This window comes from Stegostoma tigrinum, chromosome 10 (assembly GCF_030684315.1).
Source record: "Stegostoma tigrinum isolate sSteTig4 chromosome 10, sSteTig4.hap1, whole genome shotgun sequence".
NCBI classification, from domain to species: Eukaryota; Metazoa; Chordata; class Chondrichthyes; order Orectolobiformes; family Stegostomatidae; genus Stegostoma; species Stegostoma tigrinum.
Genome location: NC_081363.1, coordinates 83,428,614 through 83,447,928, shown reverse-complemented (window position 1 = coordinate 83,447,928; position 19,315 = coordinate 83,428,614). Strand labels below are relative to the sequence as shown.

The window sequence follows — 19,315 nt, the reverse complement described above, 5'->3', positions numbered from 1 at the left end:
GTGAAGTACGACCTGGGGAGGGCAATCTTTAAGAGTTGGGGAGTGGCAAGAGAGAAATAGAACCTTATTCTGAAGCAGATTTAACTGATTTTTTTTTTTGTGGCTCGTTGTTCCTTGCCATCTGATATTTTGAAACGAACCATTAAAAGGACAACACTGCAAGTTTTTTTAAAAAACAAAGAATGCATTGAGAAAATTGTCATGCCAAAATAATGACTAAATATCATGGAAAACCTGATTAAATCTATCAAGAATACAATGGACTTGTGTACAAGGTGCTGTATTACTCTCGAAAACCAGTTGACAAAACATTCAGTTGGAGATCACCTTTACAAGTTTTTGCATCTTTTTCCGAGATTGCACATTACACCCCTGCATCTCCAAACCGAACAACCACAGTTCTAAATCGTTTTTGTAGGATTTCAAGTGACTGCTAAGTTAATGTCCACCACCTGTATAACAATTAAATACAAGCTCTATATCTTAACAGCAACTATCCTCTTCATTTTTAAGCACTATAATTAATTTGCAATATAAATAAGCTCCATTTTCTACAATTACTGCACTAGTGTAGAAAAAATAATTCGTGTTCATACAGGCTAAACATTAACAATTCACTTTAAACTTACCCAGGAGAGAGATCAGTATTTTAAATTGGGATACAACATATAACTGGAAGAGAAAAAGATCAAAACGTGACATGTCAGGATGGAACAATATAACTAACTTACATATCAGTCATGCTCTATCACAGGACTCAGCGCTTACATTTAGCATTCTAAATTAATTAAAACTTCTATTGAAAAAGGAGACATGCACATTGTAGCATGTAAAAAAGTACGCAATTGATAAAATTGCCGAAGCAATTGACAGAAAGAACTCGCATACAATATACTAATTTATTGACTAGGCAATGTAAATCTGAACTGTTCGTAAATGAAGGAAGAATTCTCCCAATTGCAAGCCCTTTATAAAGGTATCAAAAGCAGAACTGGATGAGCAGACAGGTTAAGTATTAGGATAACTAATGCAACAATGTCTTCCATACAATGGGGCAGGGAAGTAAACTGGGTGTGTTATTATGTTAAGATCATTAATCTTGCTACTGTTGAGAATGAGGTGGGAAGTGAGCGCGAATAATTGATCCCCACTGTTCCACAAGTTGTCACAAGCAAACAACCAATTTGTCCAAGTGACTGCTATTCTGGACAAAATCAAACACCAGATTTTCTAAATAAAAGAAATTAATTACTTATTGTAACACTGGACTTAAACAAATGGCGGAGAAAAGAACACAAATCTACAATTATGCAACTCAAACTATACTGCTTAAAATTGCAAATACACACACACACACACTCACAACTGAGAAAGACAAAAAACAGATGGTTAGGCACAAATATTAAGGGTGGAAAACAAAATTCTGAAGATCAAAAGTTTGTATCAAAAAGGGAATTGTGTCACAGTTACTGTCTATTTTAGCTGCGCTGGCTGTAGAGGACAGGTTGTTCTTCAATTTGATTGTGATATGTTGGGTCCAGGAATGAGTCCCTTGTTTGCTGTCATTTCATTCAGACCGAAAGGAAGGAGGGATGGGGTGGTGTGGGGGTGCTGGGTGTTGGTGAGGGAGAGAGCCGGAGAGCGAGAAGGAAGGAATGGAGGGAGGAGCAGAGGAAGGAATGAAAGAGACAGACAGAGACAGAAAGAAAGAAAGCAAGCAAGAAAGAGAAATCATAGAATCTCTACAGTGTGGAAACAGGCCCTTTGGCCCAACAAGTCCATACTGCCCCTCCGAAGAGCATCCCACCCAGACCCATTCCTCATGTCTAACCCACCTAACCTAAACATTCCTGGGCACTATGGGAAATTTAGCATGGCCAATCCACCTACGCTGCATATCTTTGGTCTGTGGGAAGAAACCGGAGCACCGGAAGGAAACCCCTGCAGACACAGGGACAATATGCAAAATCCACACAGTCACCCGAGGCCAGAATCGAACTCGGGTCCCTGACACTGTGAGACAGTAGTGCTAACCACTGAGCCACTGTGCCCTCCCACCCTTTACACTCCTCACACCCCCTTCATGTGTCCTTACATCATGTAAACTGAACTTTCCTGGCCAGAACTCACGACCTACGCTGAGACGATAGAGAGCTCTTAAATGCCTGTTGAAGGGTTCACTACTTAAAAAAGAAAACTCAATGAAAACCTATTCACCACATTTCATTTCCTTAATTCTTTATAAAATAAACACTGGAATTCCTAGTTCCAGGTCAAAGAAGGTGCAGCTGGTTGCAGCTGTGAAACTATAGAATGACAGACATCAGATTGTGATCACAAAAGGTTGTCAAAACAATCATGCAGCAGTAATCCTGTAACAATAACATTCAGGTTTAGCCCAATGGACAGCAACAAATAGAATGCACTGATTCTTTTGCTGGCTTTTTTCCAAATATTTATGGCAAGAATTTTAAGTGCATTGAAAACTCCTTTTGACAACTGAAATGGCAGTTCAAATAAGTAGGGTCCTTTTATGCACTTTTAACAATCTCAAAAGGAAACATTTCCTCTCCCATTGATGTCCCTGGAACATGTCCAAAAGAGCATCCTAACTGTCTAAAAACAGCATCTACCCCTTCAAAGGACTCTGGCTGCTTTGGGCTCTCTCCCAGTAAATCTAGAGCACACAAGTTGCATTTTCAACATTCAAAGAGAGAGACAAGATAGAAAAGACGGGGGGAAAACACAACGACAGAGACACAGAGAGAGAGAGAGAGAGAGAGAGAGAGAGATTTCAGAGAAGGTGTTTTCTATTTCCCTGCTCTGCAGGTCTTTGGCTGCCCTGTGCTTATAGTTCTACAACAAACTGCAGAGTAACCAATGGGAAGGCTGTTCAATTTTTCCTTAACTGAAAAACTTCTGGTACTACTTACTTAATAATAACCTCACCGCTCCAAAAACAACATTGTCTTGCACAGCTAAAAGCACCCACCAGATTTTTCCAAGCCACAAAATTCTCGTGGCATTGCTTCAGCTATGCAGCAGTCCAACTTCCGTTCTAGTTTACAGTCAAAAATGTGGTCAGTTATGCTGTTACAGTGGCAGTGAATGAAACCAACAATAGTTTCAAGACAGAAACAATGGCATGATTGTAAGGGTGACCCCAAAAAGTGCAACCCTTCAAATATTCTAATTGAAGAATCTCTAATCTTTATAAGCACAAGAAAACATTTGGAATTAAGGTGCAACCCTAGATCTACCCCAAAGAAAATACTGAAATTTTATTTTTAATGTTACATAAATCTGAAATCAAGTATATAAAAATTATTTATCCTTTACTCATCAAGTTTCAGTGTGCCAATACCTTGAAATCTGGGTTGTTGTCTGAGAAAGCTCATCATATACGGTCCATGAAATGACTGTTTGTAAGGTGGGTGAGATACTTGCACTGGATTATCTACATTTTAGTATCTCAGAGGTATACAGAGTAGAAGCAAGCTTCCACTTGAAAAGCGCAGGATGATAAAAGAGATAGAAGAAACTGCAGATGCTGGAGAATCTGAGATAACAAGGTGTGGAGATGGATGAACACAGCAGGCCAAGCAGCATCTTAGGAGCAGGAGGGCAGTCTTCTATTTATCAGTCCCCACAAATTACTGGACCTTGATCTGACTGTAAGCTCAATATCATTTTACTTCATAACTATCTCAATGCCAACATCATGCTCATGTGTGGATCACTATCTGATAGAATTTGGTAGTCAACCAACATTTACTTTAAAGAATATTTATTTCTGTCTTGCATTGAATCGTATCTAATTTCTGAAATCACCTGTTAAATTTGTGTGCTCATTTCCTTCGGGGTGCACTGAAATTTTCTAGGTGGAACCATTTTTCTTTATCCTTGTGTTTTTTTTCCCCTAATATAATCTCTAGGCCCAGAAGTGATGGGATGTTTTTTCATATAAATTAAGAGGTCTACAGACTTTGTTTCAATTTAAAAAGTATTTACAGCACTAATCTTAAGTGCCAGGTCTATGTTCATTCCTGTTTATACTTCAGCTCAGTGTGGGCATCATGTCTTTAAGGAATCTGAGGCTGAGCAACCATGCATCGTGCAAGAAAAGTGACAATTTCAGACATCACCTTTAGAATATTTGCAGGATCTTGCATCAACTTAAACACCGCACATCTGAATAGAGGATTAGTTCATACCAACCAGGATTGAGTTCATTGAGTAAGGATTGAAACACGTAGGACTGAATGACTCTAGCTTAAATCAAGTTTACAATCTTAACTTTCGTTTATGAACTTTAGTCATGTATTTCACTTGCTGTTGCTTGCTGGTGGCTTATATGTGGTAATTGACAAAAAGAAGAGGAGAAATCAGCATTATGTCTAGAAACTGCAACAAAGTCTGCACGTGCACCAAGCATGACTGTTGCCCCATCAGTCCTTCTGGTTCCGCTGCAGTTGCTCAAAAGGTTCTTCAGAAATGCGCCTTGCTGCTGTGGAAGCTCCAAATGACATACTTCGGATTACCATCAGTACTTTTTGTTCTTAAATTCATTGAATAAAGAGTTACTGGTTAGCTCAGTTGGCTTGCAATGCAAAGTGATGCCAACAGCGTGCATTCAATTTCTGCACTGGCTGAGGTTACCGTAAAGAACTCTCCTGCAAAACTCTCTCCTCACCAGAGGCATGATGACCCTCAAGTTAAGCCACCCCTACTTCTCGCTCTCTCGCATAAAAGAGAGAGGAGCCTTATAGTCTGTTAAGATTATGGTAATTTTAACTCCGCCTTTATACTTTGGTGGCACAAAAAGTAAATGCTCTAGTCTTTTACAGTTCTGAACAGAAATTAATTTTTCCTTTCCACATGGAAGCTGAACATTTTTGATTTCTTTTCAGATCCAGGTTCATCAATCATCATTGCTTCATCTTGTAGTTTGTAATGTTACTCTGCAGCTGGCCACACTGCAGGAAGGACTCTGGATCCACAATAGCGGGACATCCAGAATGCTGCTGACTACTTTGAGTGTGGAGGAATGGAAAGTTACTTCTGTAGTCACAAATTGTTCCTAGGGCCCCAGTCGACCTGTTTTGCTCAGATATTGGATATGGGGTGCTGTGGAGTTCCCTGTAATTTTCTTTGCCCTTGGCTCTATTAGATAAACACCTGAAGAAAATAACTGCAGGTCCACAGACAATGGGTAGAGGACTGGGATTAGCTGAACTGCTTTTGCAGGAAGTCCATGTGGCCACAATAGGCTAAACAGTCTCTTTTGTCTCTAGTGCTACAAAGTACCTGCCTGACACATCAGCTCCAAGTCTATTTCTTATCCATTTATGTACACTAAAACTTTACATCTAAAACAGAATGCAACAAACTGACAAAGCTTGTTAACAGCATGCACCTTTCTCTGATCTCACGTCTTCCCAAAGTGGAAATCATGCAGGAGCATGACAAGTGATGTCCATGGTGAGACATCAGAAACTCTGCATCTATATAGTAAAGAACATGGCTTAAATCATAAATGAATAGTTCCTGCAATCATGAAAATAACTTGCAGAGAATTTTTCAGCAGCTGTGTAAGAAATTGGCTGTGCAGTCCAGAAAATTGAGGTTCTGTTCAGTGTTACCTCAATCACCAGACTAACTGAGAGGCAGGACATAACTCTTCCACAGTATCTCAATGCAAGGCAGAATTAATGAAGGAACAACACATCCATTTACTCAAGTCAAACAAAGGAAAATAGCAGTTAGATCTCCTTCCTTCTATTGGAGAGCCCCAGTACTAAAATGGTGCATATGTAATTTATACATAGATAATTAAATTTACTCCAATTTTGGGGCCAACTGCGACTTGCATTTTATAAATAGACTTATAGAGTGAACTCATCACCAGTCACTTCACTAGAACATAATTCTATAACAACTGGCATTGAACTGAAGGAGCTATTAGGATAGGAGGCTCACCATTTGGTTTTTTAAAAAAAAGTGGGCGTCAAGCTGCATTTATGGGGAAAAGAATATTAATAATAAATAAGCACTTTGGGCCTAGAAAGCTGAAAAAAATGGCCACCAATGGTGGGAAGTGGAGGTGGGGATGTACAAAACTAGATTGGGAGTAAGCTAAAACTTTTGAAGGGCTGCAGAGAGGGTGAGGGCTGTGGAGGAATTTGAACACAAGGATAATAACTTTCAAATCTGAGTTCTGGAGGACTGGTAGAATGGATAGTATGAAACTCCAAATCTTAAATTCAAAATGCAATCCTTGTTCAACATTACTCCTTCATGATTCCTCAGGTAAACAGGAAAGGCAAAATTTCACTTCTAACAGTAAGCAGATTTCTTTTTCCTGAGAAAATAGCATCATTTGGAAAGATTTAGGAAAGAAATCACAAGTACAATTCAATCATGGTGTCAGGTAGCGTACTGGCCAACATTTTTCCAATTGGCATGCACCAATTACTACCTTGATGTTATAAACTACAGAAGTGTTCATGGATTGAAAGACTCAACAAAGATAAGCTGTTACAAATGGAAAGGAGCGGCAATAACTGTGTCTAGAATAAACTATTGAGGGACAAGGACAAAGTTATACAGAGATTGAAAGGACAAAGAAGGAAAGTTATGCGCTGAGTCAGAGAAAATGGGTGACATTCTTAACGAGTACTTTGCATCGGTATTCACCAAGGAGAGGAACATGACAGATGTTGAGGTTAGGGATAGATGTTTCCTTACTCGAGGTCAAGCTGACATAAGGAAGGAGGAAGTGTTGGGTATCCTAAAAGACATTAAGGTGGACAAGTCCCCAGGTCCGGATGGGATTTATCCCAGGTTACTGAGGGAAGCGAGAGAGGAAATAGCCGGGGCCTTAACAGATATCTTTGCAGCATCCTTAGACACGGGTGAGGCCCTGGAGGACTGGAAACTTGCTAATGTTGCCCCCTTGTTTAAGGGCAGCAAGGATAATCCAGGTAATTATCGACCGGTGAGCCTGACGTCAGTGGTAGGGAAGCTACTGGAGAAGATACTGAGGGATAGGATCTATTCCCATGCGGAAGAAAATAGGCTTATCAGTGATAGGCAACATGGTTTTGTGCAGGGAAGGTCATGTCTTACCAACTTAATAGAATTCTTTGAGGACGTGACAAAGTTGATTGATGACGGAAAGGCTGTAGATGTCATATACATGGACTTCAGTAAGGCGTTTGATAAAGGTTCCCCATGGCAGGCTGACGGAGAAAGTGAAGTCACATGGGGTCCAGGGTGTGCTAGCTAGATGGATTAAAAAACTGGCTTAGGCAACAGGAGACAGAGAGTACTAGTAGAAGGGAGTTTCTCAAATTGGAGACCTGTGACCAGTGGTGTTCCACAGGGATCTGTGCTGGGACCACTGTTGTTTGCGATATATGTAAATGATTTGGAGGAAAGTGTAGGTGGTCTGATCAGCAAGTTTGCAGATGACACTAAGATTGGTGGAGTAGCTGATAACGAAGGGGACGGTCAGAGATTACAGCAGAACGTAGATAGACTGGATAGAATGGCAGATGGAGTTCAATCCGGGCAAATGCGAGGTGATGCATTTTGGAAGATCAAATTCAAGGGTGAACTATACAGTAAATGGAAAAGTCCTAGGGAACATTGATAAACAGAGATCTGGGTGTTCAGGTCCATTGTTCCCTGAAGGTGACAACGCAGGTCAATAGGGTGGTCAAGAAGGCATATGGCATGCTTGCCTTCATTGGACAGGTATTGAGTACAACAGTTGGGAGGTCACGTTGCAGTTGTATAGGACTTTGGTTCGGCCACATTTCGAGGACTGTGTACAGTTCTGGTCGCCACATTACCAAAAGGATGTGGATGCTTTGGAGAGGGTGCAGAGGAGGTTCACTAGGACGTTGCCTTGTATGGAGGGTGTTAGCTATGAAGAGAGGTTGAGTAGATTAGGATTATTTTCATTAGAAAGAGGGAGATTGAAGGGGGACCTGAGGTCTACAAAATCATGAGGGGTATAGACAGGGTGGATAGCAAAAAGCTTTTTCCCCCCCCCAGAGTGGGGGACTCAATTACTTGAGGTCATGAGTTCAAAGTGAGAGGAGGAAAGTTTAAGGGAGATATGCGTGGAAGGTTCTTTACACAGAGGGTGGTGGGTGCCTGGAATGCATTACCAGCGGAGGTGGTAGACGCAGACACGTTAGCGTCTTTTAAGATATATTTGGACAGGTACATGGATGGGCAGGGAGCAAATGGACACAGACCGTTAGAAAATACATGACAGGTTAGACAGAGGATCTTGATCGGCGCAGGCTTTGGAGGGCCAAAGGGCCTGTGCCTGTGCTGTAATTTTCTTTGTTCTTTGAAAGCAATTAACCATGTTTGGGAAAGGGAGTCGTTGAACCTCCATGAATAAAACTGTTTGGACATCTGCTTGATACCACAAGGATAAATGATTTTCTGTAACTTCTTAATTTCCTCTGCAGGACAATCTGGGTGGTCAAAGAGATAGTCAATGCCAAATGTAACAAGGAATAGGGAAGCTACTTCTGGCAAGGCAGCAAGTTGCAGACTCTTGATGGTTTCAGAGGAGTAGTCAACAATTTGAATGAAAGAATCTGGAGAAGCATCAACAATATCATTATATACCTGAAGGACAAAAAAAAACTGTATACGAATTCAACTCCAGAACCCTTCACTAGGAGAACTTTGAAGAACACGGCATAAAGACTGAACCCTAGGCAATTCCAGCAATAAACACTGTCGGCTGGAATCTTGGCTAAATCCCACCACTAATCGGTAATAGCCAAATTGAGTTGTGGGGCTGACCTTGCTTATTTGAGGGGTCATATTTTTGTTGCAACATGCAATAAAGTTTAAATTATTGTTTCAGTATTTGCTTGTCTGTGAGACTTAATAAATAGCTGATCTGAAGGGGCCTTCACCTGATTTACCCACATAACTGCTTAATTATTAAAGTGAATGCAAATCCAATATATTTGTCAGTGTTCTCAAATTAAAAACACACAGGTTCTCTTAATATCTTGCTAGGTTTGTCTAGTCAGTAGCCATACACACTGGGAAGATCTGAGCTATGATTCTTAAATCTAAATTAACTTAACGAATTTTAGGTACAATATAGGCCTGTAAGTACCCTTCATGTTCCACACTAGGAGAGGAAACTCAACTAATGTTACTGTTTGTAGTCTCAATCAACTGGAAAGGAATGTATATACTGAGCAAAGACAGTATCAGCCTTTGCTGTGGCACGTAGATCCCCTCCCCATCCAATATCAAGCAGGCTACTCGTACACAGCACAGTGGTTCAATAGTTAGCACTGCTGCGAAACTGTGCCTGGGACCTGGATTTGATTCCGCCCTCAGGCAACCATCCGTGTGGAGTGGACATTCTCCAGGTGACTGGTTATGATTGGATATGGTAAGGGGATGGGGCTGGTTGCGAGGCTCTTTGGACTTGATGGGCCAAATCGCCTGCTTCCATACTGTAGGGTTTTATATCTATCCTATATCTACTGACTGCCACAGTTCAGACATAAATGATCACCAGGTGTGAAACTTCAAGAAAATTACATTGCAGCAAAGAACATGCATGTTTAAGAACAAGAACTATTATCAATTATGGACAGGAAAAGTACTAAGTAGGAAGTAGTTTCAGTAAGCACTGAATTAAGACAGGTATGTTATGCCAGTTTCACTTAATCACCTCTGTAACTATCTGGTGCCTTCTTACAGAAGTAACAGGAGTCCAGATAGAGCAAGTGAATAAATACAACACGAATAACTGATACTCCGGGGAATACTCCAGAAACACCACCAGCACATCTTGGAAAGTATTCAGTTAAGAGTGCCACACATACCTGTTGAATTTTCTTTGAAAAGTTCTTGTTAGACTTTTCTAGTAAGACTTCAAATCTGTTGGTACCTGTTTAAAGAAAGGAAAGATTTATGCAACAGATGAGATTTCAAATAATGCCAGTAATAATTTTTCAGGTCTCTAAATTTATCTAAGTTTTTAAGGTCTACCTCCAATTATGTCCCTACAACACTAATTTAGGTTCGAGATAATGAACAAGCAGATCTGGAGTTTCTACGTTTTGGCGGTATTTTTATTTTGTGGGATTTCTTCAATATTTGTATAACAAAGCGCAAAATCTAAATTGCATTTAATTGACTTTCCTTTTTAAAACTGCACAAATTGTAACCAAGTAAGCAACTCTACCTCCTGTGTTTTTCTTTTATGTATAGAATTAGCACTGTAACTTTAATAAACTTTAACAGTTATGATATGGAATCCTTTTAATATGTTCTTCAAACTGCACATTATTAAAGATTTATTTTTGTATTCTGTGTTTGGAGAGGTATTTTGAACGATATAAATTAGGGCGAACTACAGATTGTTACAGATCAGTAATGATGGAAGGAGTAATTGCTGAAAACAAAAACATTTCTGAAGTCTTCATTACATTTTCAAATAAGCAATACATTGTTGACATTCCATTTTGGATCTCTATTCGTCCAGGCTGCTCCATGGATCAGAAACTAAAAAAAAAATCTCCATTCATTTCAATTGATAGGTGCAAACTTTGGAATACAATAGAAACTGATCACAGATTATATCTACATTTCGGTATGACAAAAATCAGATTTACTCTGTGGCAGGCGGGTCTACTGAAGTTCAATTTAATTTTCTGCGGCACCACTCCAATTTCCTGCTGAGATGACAATCATACTTTAGAAATGATGAGTGAAGAATTACAACTACAAACATAATTTGCAGCACTCCCTGGATCAGATTACCTAATTTGAGTGTATCTGGCAATAACAATTTATTTTAATTGATATTTCCCTTGTGCTTGCAGGTTACAAATCAAAAGCACACTAAAGCTATGTGAAAAAAATAGTCTGGGTGGAAAAGTTTGAAATGATGTAATAGGTTTGCTCAAATCTTCTGTCTCTCATTTTACAGAAATCAGAAAACCTTGCATTACATTGTGAATTTGAGATTGAATAGTCTACTTACCTAATTCCTTTTTGATCCTGTAGAGGAGGAGATGACCTGGCTTAGTGCCGACAAGAAGCCTATCTTCTATGGGGGAAATAGATGAGTTTAATAAAAGCAGAGTTATACATGAAGGACTTGAAGTTACAAAGTATTTGAAAAACCCATCATCATAGGCTACAGGGAACTTCTGCCCTGAAATGCTCACTTACAGATACGCTGTTGCTAAGATTCATTGTTATAACCCACGTACTTAGTGAATGAGAAATAATCCCTCTAGACTGGACAATAATGTAACAATTCAAAAGTTTCCTTGAAGGCTGAGTCTGAGTCGCTCGTTTACAAAGAAGCACATCTGTGGCCACAAACTACAAAAATTAAAGGACATGAGTACTAATCCTTTACTTCCAATGTTGTTCAGTTGAGAGGATGGGTCACTCGGCCCAAAAGGTTAACTTGGATTTCTTTCCACAGACGCTGCAGAGATGCTGAGCTTTTTCAGCAATTTCTGTTTTGTTGTTGTTCACTTCTCTTTGCCTAATATTCTAAGTTCATGCACTCAAGCTACACATATCATAATCAGACAACAGTAAAAGTACTCTGGGCAAAAACCACAAAAGGAAGGACTGAATTGATAATTTTGTCACTGGTTTCCAAGTGCAAGTGGACGGTGTGTGAAAATTTCACAAAGTCACAACAAATTTCATTATTTGTCAGCACACCTAGCTACAGAGCATGCATTATGCAAAGACAACTAGGGACAGACAATAAACAGATGTCTTTCCAGAGACTTTCATATGCCAGTAATGAAAATGTTTGGCCATTCTCATTTCTCTTACGTGAGATTTTTCACAATTCTCATTCGTGGCTCATTTTTACCTCTTTTGCTGCTTTGTCAGAATGACATGAGAACGACACACTAAAATCTCATGTGCATAATTACACTTCAGGACTTGTGTCTTCTGAATGTTGCGAAGGCTTTGGGAAGTCAGGTGGTGGGTTGCTCGCAGAATATTGTTTCTAACATACTCTTGTAACCATGCTATTTGTTTAGAGCTTCTCGTCAATTAGAACTGCCCCAAAGAACATGAATGGTAGGTGATCTCGTAATGTTAATACTGTTTTATGTCAAAGGGAACTATTTGTTTTCAGTTCCTGACTCGAATCTATGTCTTCAGTCTTTCTAATATTTTACTGGATGAAAAATCTGCTCGTCTAGTATCGGATAACTAAAAACATAGCAACAGTACTAGAGTCAAGAGTTGGTTAGGAGATTGAACCAAAAGTATACATGAAAACTAATGCCATGATTTAGATGATGTTAATGAAGGGCAGCATATAGACGAGAAACTGCCGACGTTCAAAGTTAGATCCTCAAGGAACATCAAAAAGATTGATGTAGGAGGAAGAGAGAAGCCAGTGCAAGTGATACCCTGGTTATGACTGGATAGGTAAGAGTGGAACAAGGCAAGAACACTCCCATCCAGCTGACTGATGAGGAAGAAGATATTCAAAGAGGGTTGTATGGTCTACAATGTCAAAGGTTGCTGACATTCTCAAATCAACGAGAAGGCAAGTTACCATTTTCAGTCACAAATTTTTGCTTTTGTTAAGAACAATTTCAGTTGGAGATTGCAGAAACCTGATTGGAGGGATTTGAAATTGTAACTCTGTAAAGATGGGTTAAGATTTAGCAGGCAACAACATCTTCAAGGATTTTGGAGATGGAAAGGAGATTGGAAATAGCTACTTATTTGCAAGAATGGCGAGGTCAAGGGTTTTGTTTAAAAAAAGAGCAACAACTACAGATTTAAAATGAGAGAGACAGACATTTGAAAAGTGAACAATTTGTGGTTCAGAGATCGGGGATGTTTTGCTGTCAGCAAGTTAGTAGGAACACAGTAATGGGAGTAGATGTTGACTCTGAAAGGCAGATGAACTCAGTCCCTTTGAGGGAAAGTAAGAGATACACTGGAGAAAGAGAAGTTCAGGAATGTGGTGAGGTGAGGAACTTTAGAAGAAGTTTAGCCTTGTGGACTAATGGAAGTGAAAGTCGCTTGGTTGATCAGATGGTGCCGACCTTAGGGACAAAAATCTCCACGAGTTCCATGAAGGCACAGTCGGTGCGAAAAGATGTTAGAGCCAGTGGTTTGCAGAATAGAAAGCTGTGAGTTACCTTTACAAATCAGTGTGATTTTAGAATAGTGGCTATTTTTAGCAGGCAAGAGCAAAATCAAATAATGCTTTATGTGGTCAAGTGAAGAGCTAAACATTCATCACATCAATTCAAGCCTGTGTACTGTTAGATTTTAGAGACGACAGCCCTACCAAGGGAACAGCCAGGGTATGAGAGAATATTATTTTCTGGGGACAAAGGCATCAAAGGTGGAAGTCTGGTAGAGCAAGTCAGTAGCTGCAGAAATTGTGGTGAACGGGCTGCCAAGGTCAGTCAGACTACATTTCCCTGTTGTTTCTTTTGCAAAAATTGCTCTGGAATAGGCACAGTACTCCTTCCTAATTCAATGTATCCTTCCTGGGCTGCAGTGCCAGAATTGAGCACTGCACTTAATCAAAGCTTTAAACAACTATCATTACTTTAGCCCTTTTGTATCAAGCCTACTGAACTTTTTAATTTTTCTATAACTGACTTGTGGATTTTGTATACGGACCCCAATTCCTTCTGTAGCAGAACTGTCACAGTTTCTTACGACTGAAGATTGATTGATTTATTATCACTTGTACCAAAATACAGTGAATAACTTTGTTTACAAGCAGTACAGGCAGGTCACAGCAAGTAAAGGATGTAAAGATCAAAAAGACTTAGAGGCATGCAGGTTATATTATTTGAGGCTAGAGACCACTCGACAGTCTGATAATGGCCGGAAAGAAGATGTTCCTGAACCTACTCATGCGTATGTTCAGGCTTCTGGGTCTTCTGCTTTACAGAAGTGATTGCAAGAGGTCATTACTAGGATATGATGTGTCTTTAGTGACTTTGGCCACCTTTCTGTGGCAGCGAGCCACGTAATTTGAGTCCACGGATGGAAGGCTGGCCTCTGTGATCGTCTGGGCTGTGCATACCACCTTTTGTAGTTTCTTACAGTCCTGGGTATAGCAGTGCCATTATGCTTCCGGATAGAATACTTTCAAAGGTGCATCTGTAGAGATTGGTGAGGGACCTTATGGACATGCCAAATTTTCTGAGCTGCCGGAGGAAGAGGAGGCGTTGTTCACCTTCTTGACTGTCACATTTACGTGGGAATTCCATGACAGGTCTGTGGCTATCATCACTCCATGGAATTTGATGCCCTTCACACTCTCAACCTCAGTTCTATTGATACAGATGAGGCGTCTTCTCCTCCTTTCTTTCTCAAGTCGATGATCAATTCTTTAGTTTTGCGGATGTTGAGACACAGGTGGTTTTCATTACATCACATCATCAAGCCCTCCAGCTCCCTTGTGCATTTTGACTCGTCGTTGTTAATTATCCGTCCCATTACAGTGGTGTTGTCAGTGAACTTGTAGGTGCTTGTTTGGAATTTGATAACACAGTCATAGGTGTACAGGGAGTACAGTAGGGTGCTGAGGGGGAAACGTTCCGGGGTGCTCCAGTGTTGTGTATTATTGTGGAGGAGATGCAGTTACCTCCTCACAGAAAGCTGAGGATCCAGTGCAGAGGGTGAAGCGGAGATCAACGTCATGCAGTTTTGAGATCAGTCTGGAGGTGTTGAAGACGGAACTGTCGTTAACAAGCAGGAGTCCGACTAAGTGTCTTTGTTGTCCAGATATTCCAGGGATGAGTGCAGGGCTAGGGATATGATATCCTGTGGACCTGATATGTCGGTAGCAAACTGTAGTGGATCGAGGCAGTTGGGAGACTGGAGTTAATGTGGGCTGTGGCCAGCCTCTCAAAGCACTTCATGATTACTGTAGTCAGACCTATTGGGTGGTAATCATTAAGGCACACTGCACGTGTTTTCTTGGCTGCAGGTTGATAGTTCTCTTCTTGAAGCAGGTGGGGACTTTGAATAGTAGGAGGGAGAGGTTGAAGACGTCGCTGAACACCTCTGCCAGTTGGTCTGCACAGGAGCTGAGGGCTTGGCTGGGGACAATGTTTAGGCCCGTCACTTTGCTTGGGTTGACTCCCAGGAAGACTGATCTAACTTCTGAAGCGCTGACTGAGGGAACAGGTATGTTTGGGCTGTCAGGCAGGTGTCACCATGCCAGTGGCAATCTGCTCAAACAGAGCATAGAAAGCACTGAGCATGTCAGGGAGGGATGCGTCATTGCTTACCATCTTACACTGTTTTATTTTATATCCTGTAATGTTGTTTAGGCCTAGCCATAGATGGCTGGAATCTGTTTGGTAGGTCTGGGCCTCTAACTTGGTCTGGTACAGCATCTCGGCCTCTCTGATCATATCTGTATTGGTCCGGGTCACACAACTTGAATATAACGGATTATTAAAAGGAGTGTGGTAGCACTGGAGAGGGTGCACAGGAGATTTACCAAGATGGTAAATTACCTGGGCTGGAGGTTCAATTAAAAAGAGAGATTACATTGACTAAGGTTGCTTTCCTCAGTGTAAAGGAAATTGAGGGGTCAACCTGACTGATATATATGAAATTGAGGGAAATTGGCAGGGTAAACAGGAAGAAACTTTTTCCTCCTTGATGAAGGGACTGGGGGCACAGATTTAAGGCAAGGGCCAGAAGGTTTAAGAGCGTGCGTGAAGAAAAACTTCTTCACCCAGAGGGTCATGGAAATTCAGGAGCTCACTGCCTGTTACTGATGTGGATATGTGATGCCAAGGCATACAAAGGTCTGAGCATAGTACTGGAAAATGGGATAAGAATAGTTAGGTGGTCATTTTGGGGTGGCATGGATGTGATGGACTGAAAGGCCTTTTCCCATGCTGTAGATCCCGGTGACTATTTATGAAATATTTTGACTTATCTCGTTAGGACCAAAGAGGAAAATCTCATTTTCCCCAAACGCGAATTCCAAGTGCCACATTTTGTCTAGTCTTATAATGCATTTAAATTTGCAACTCTGCTCTCACCTAGACTATTTAATGAACCACGTCATCAAACTTGACTAGATGAGTTGCTATTATCTTTCCTGTCTCCACAGCAATGGTGCCACATCTTGTTGACATTCACTCTCAAGGCTGATACATAAGTAACTTGATAACGTGGCAAAGAAAGCTAGATGAGTTTTCTAGAGTTGTGAACGCAGCCCAGTCCAATACACAACGCAACCTTCCATCCATCGACTCAAACTAGACTTCTTGTTGCCTTGGAGAGGCAGCCAACATCAAAGACCCCTACCACCCTGATTATAATCTCTAACTTCTTCCATCAGGCAGAAGACAAAACATTAAACACACATTCCAACAGGTTCAAGAACAGCTTCTTCCCCTCTGTTATTAGACTTCTGAATGGACCTCTCAAATTCCAAATCTAATGCTGATCTTGCTTTTTGTGCACTTTCTTTGCAGCTGTAACTTAGTATTCATCAGTGCAATCAATCACCCTATTATCGTTGATAGTTAGGCAGATCAGTACAACACACAAAACAAAACTTTTTAACTTTACCTAGATACACGTGGCAATAATAAATCAAATCAAAGTCCATAAGTGGTTTTGATCAAATACAGAAACAGTCCATGCCCACGTGCAGCTTGGACTGATAAGACACAAAATCCCTATAGTGTGGGAGAAGGTCATTCGGCTCATGAAGTCCACACCAACCCTCTGAACAGCATCACACCTGGACCCACAGCCTACCCTATCCCTGTAACCCTGCAATACCCATGGCTAATCCACCTAATCTGCACATTCCAGGACACTACAGGCAATTTAGTATGGCCAATTCACCCACTCTGACATCTTTGGGCCATGGGAGAAAACTGGAGTACCTGGGGGAAATCTAAACAGACACAGGGAGAATGTGGAAACTCCACACAGTTACCTGAAGGTGGCAAGTAACTTTTCACCATACAAACACCAAATAGTAATAGAAATCTACGAACTCTTCTTGACATGGAACGGCATTTACAAATTCTGAATTATCAACACTGAATTCTCAACCATCAACCCTCTGGAGTTAGCATGGGCTGGAAACCTAATTGTATCTGATATATAAGTACTACAGTACAACTACAATTCAGAGACTAAGAATTCTGCAGTAGTTAACTCATCACTGACTTCCTAAAGCTTATCCAGCACCTTCAAGCATGTCAGCAAAGTGACAGAATACTTTGGAATATTTGTTGGGATGAATACAGATCCAAAAACACTCAAGGAACTCAATCCAAAGTAAAAGGAGAAACACATGAGGCATCTCACCCAGCATCTTAATATTCACTCCCTCGATTATTGGCACACAGTGGGAACAGGATACGTCACCTACAAGATGTAATGCAGCAACTCACAAGGATCATTCAGCAGCTCTTTTCAAACCCATGAACTCTACCACCAGAAAAAAAACAGTAAATGATGCATGGGAACGTGACCTGCAGAAATACCCCTCCAAGACACAGGTGATCTTGAAACAGTACAGCACATGGACTGCAGTGGTCCAATAAATCAGCTCATCACCACCTTCTCAAAGGCAATTAGACATGATCAACAAATACCAGTTTTACAAACATGAACAAATAACAAAAAGCTGTTAAAACAAGATCTTCCTTGGCCATGGTATTATCCGAAGAGGGGTTTCAGATACTTCTGGTGCCCAAGTGCCTTCCCAACAGTTCCAAAGCTATGATGAATTGGTTGTCAGCTCACCACCAACTATTTGTGGTAGAGATAATGGGAGCTGCAGATGCTGGAGAATCAGAGATAATAGTGTGGAGCTGGACGAACACATCCACAAACACATGCCAAGCAGCATCTTAGAAGCATAAAAGCTGACGTTTCGGGGCTAGATCCTTCATCAGAAAAGGGGGATGGGGAGAGGGTTCTGAAATAAATAGGGAGGAGGAGGCGGACTGAAGATGGATAGAGGAGAAGATAGGTGGAGAGGAGAATATGAGTGGTCTCATCACTCTCCAGAGATGTAAAGCGTGAAACTTAAAAGGGCAAAACAGGGTTTTTTTGCCCCCCAAGATAAACCAGAAACAGGCTCTACCTAAGATGAAGAATTTGTTAAACCACCCACCAAATTAAAGAATCCCTACAGTGTAGAAACAGGCCATTCGGACCAACAAGACCACACCGACTCTCCGAAGAGTACTCCACCCAGACTCACCTCTCCCCAACCTATCCCTGTTACCCTGAATTTGTCAATCCACTTAACCGACACGTCCCTGGACGCTACAGGCAACGTAGCACGGCCATCACCCAATCTGCACATCTTTGGACTGTGCGAGGAAACCAGAGCAATCAGAGGAAGCACACGCAGACAGGAAATGTGTAAACTTCAGACAGTCGCCCGATGCTGGAACTGAACCCGTCTCCCTGGTGCTGTGAGGCAGCTGAGCAAACCATTGAACCACCTTTTTGAGATTTTTGCTTCAATTTTAACGCTGTTTACTCTGATGTCATCAATCGGCGACAAAAACTTTCCCGGCCCCTCCCGCAAGGTATAAACCCAGTTTTTAATTATTGATCGGTTCGTAAACGACGGTCGCCCAATGTCACTTTTCAACTTCGGCATCCCGAAAAAGACCCGGTCCCATTATCCCGGAATCCACTCGCCTTTCCTCCGTTAATCCGTAGCATCCACCCGCGTCGCCATACGTACGGTCGTCTAACGCACACAGACACAAATCGTCCCTTACCCCAGGCCGCTACGCAATCGATTTGCAACGGCAGCTTCTCCAAAATCGGCACCGGCTCGTAAGCGTCGTGCATCGCGCCGACGGAGACCGCCCGCACACAACGGCCAGCGGAACAAACTCCGAGCGGCAGCTTGGGGCGCACGCGCGCTGCCGCTGGCAGAAGTGAGCGCGCGCTTAATCCCGTGATTCTCACCAACCGCTCTCGCTTCTCGCGCGCGCGCGCCGCAGCTGCTCATGCTCCTTCGCTCCTGTCCAGTTCACATGTCGCAACTGACGAGTCGGCGGCGTATAACAACCATCTCACACTGAGACAATTACAAGTGAGTGCCCTTTTGGCAATTTGCGTGGATGGTGGAAGGGTGTTGGTTGAGGCTCAAATTTAGCTCCTTTACGTTCTAATCAAGGAGAATGCGAAGTGGAGAACTGTCCTTAGGTGTAGACATCAATGTATTTGTTGCACCTTATGTACAACTGTAGATGGGTAATCATAGATATACAAGGCATTG

The 19,315-nt window shown here is 41.5% G+C and overlaps 1 protein-coding gene across 2 annotated transcripts in view; it reads right to left on the bottom strand.

Annotated features, from left to right (window-relative positions):
- The window catches only part of vps39 (VPS39 subunit of HOPS complex), a 104,327-nt gene extending 85,350 nt beyond the window's left edge, over window positions 1-18,977 (bottom strand). The window contains exons 1-4 of one of the 2 annotated variants that reach the window (XM_048538316.2): window positions 18,810-18,977; window positions 11,045-11,110; window positions 9,882-9,946; window positions 630-672 (exon numbers count right to left, since the gene is read on the bottom strand). In XM_048538316.2, the coding sequence (XP_048394273.1) occupies window positions 630-672; window positions 9,882-9,946; window positions 11,045-11,110; window positions 18,810-18,882 (247 nt within the window). In that variant the 5' untranslated portion in view covers window positions 18,883-18,977. The remainder of the gene's footprint in view (window positions 1-629; window positions 673-9,881; window positions 9,947-11,044; window positions 11,111-18,809) is intronic. The other variant, XM_048538317.2, reaches the window with a different exon arrangement.
- Between the last annotated feature and the right edge of the window lie 338 nt (window positions 18,978-19,315).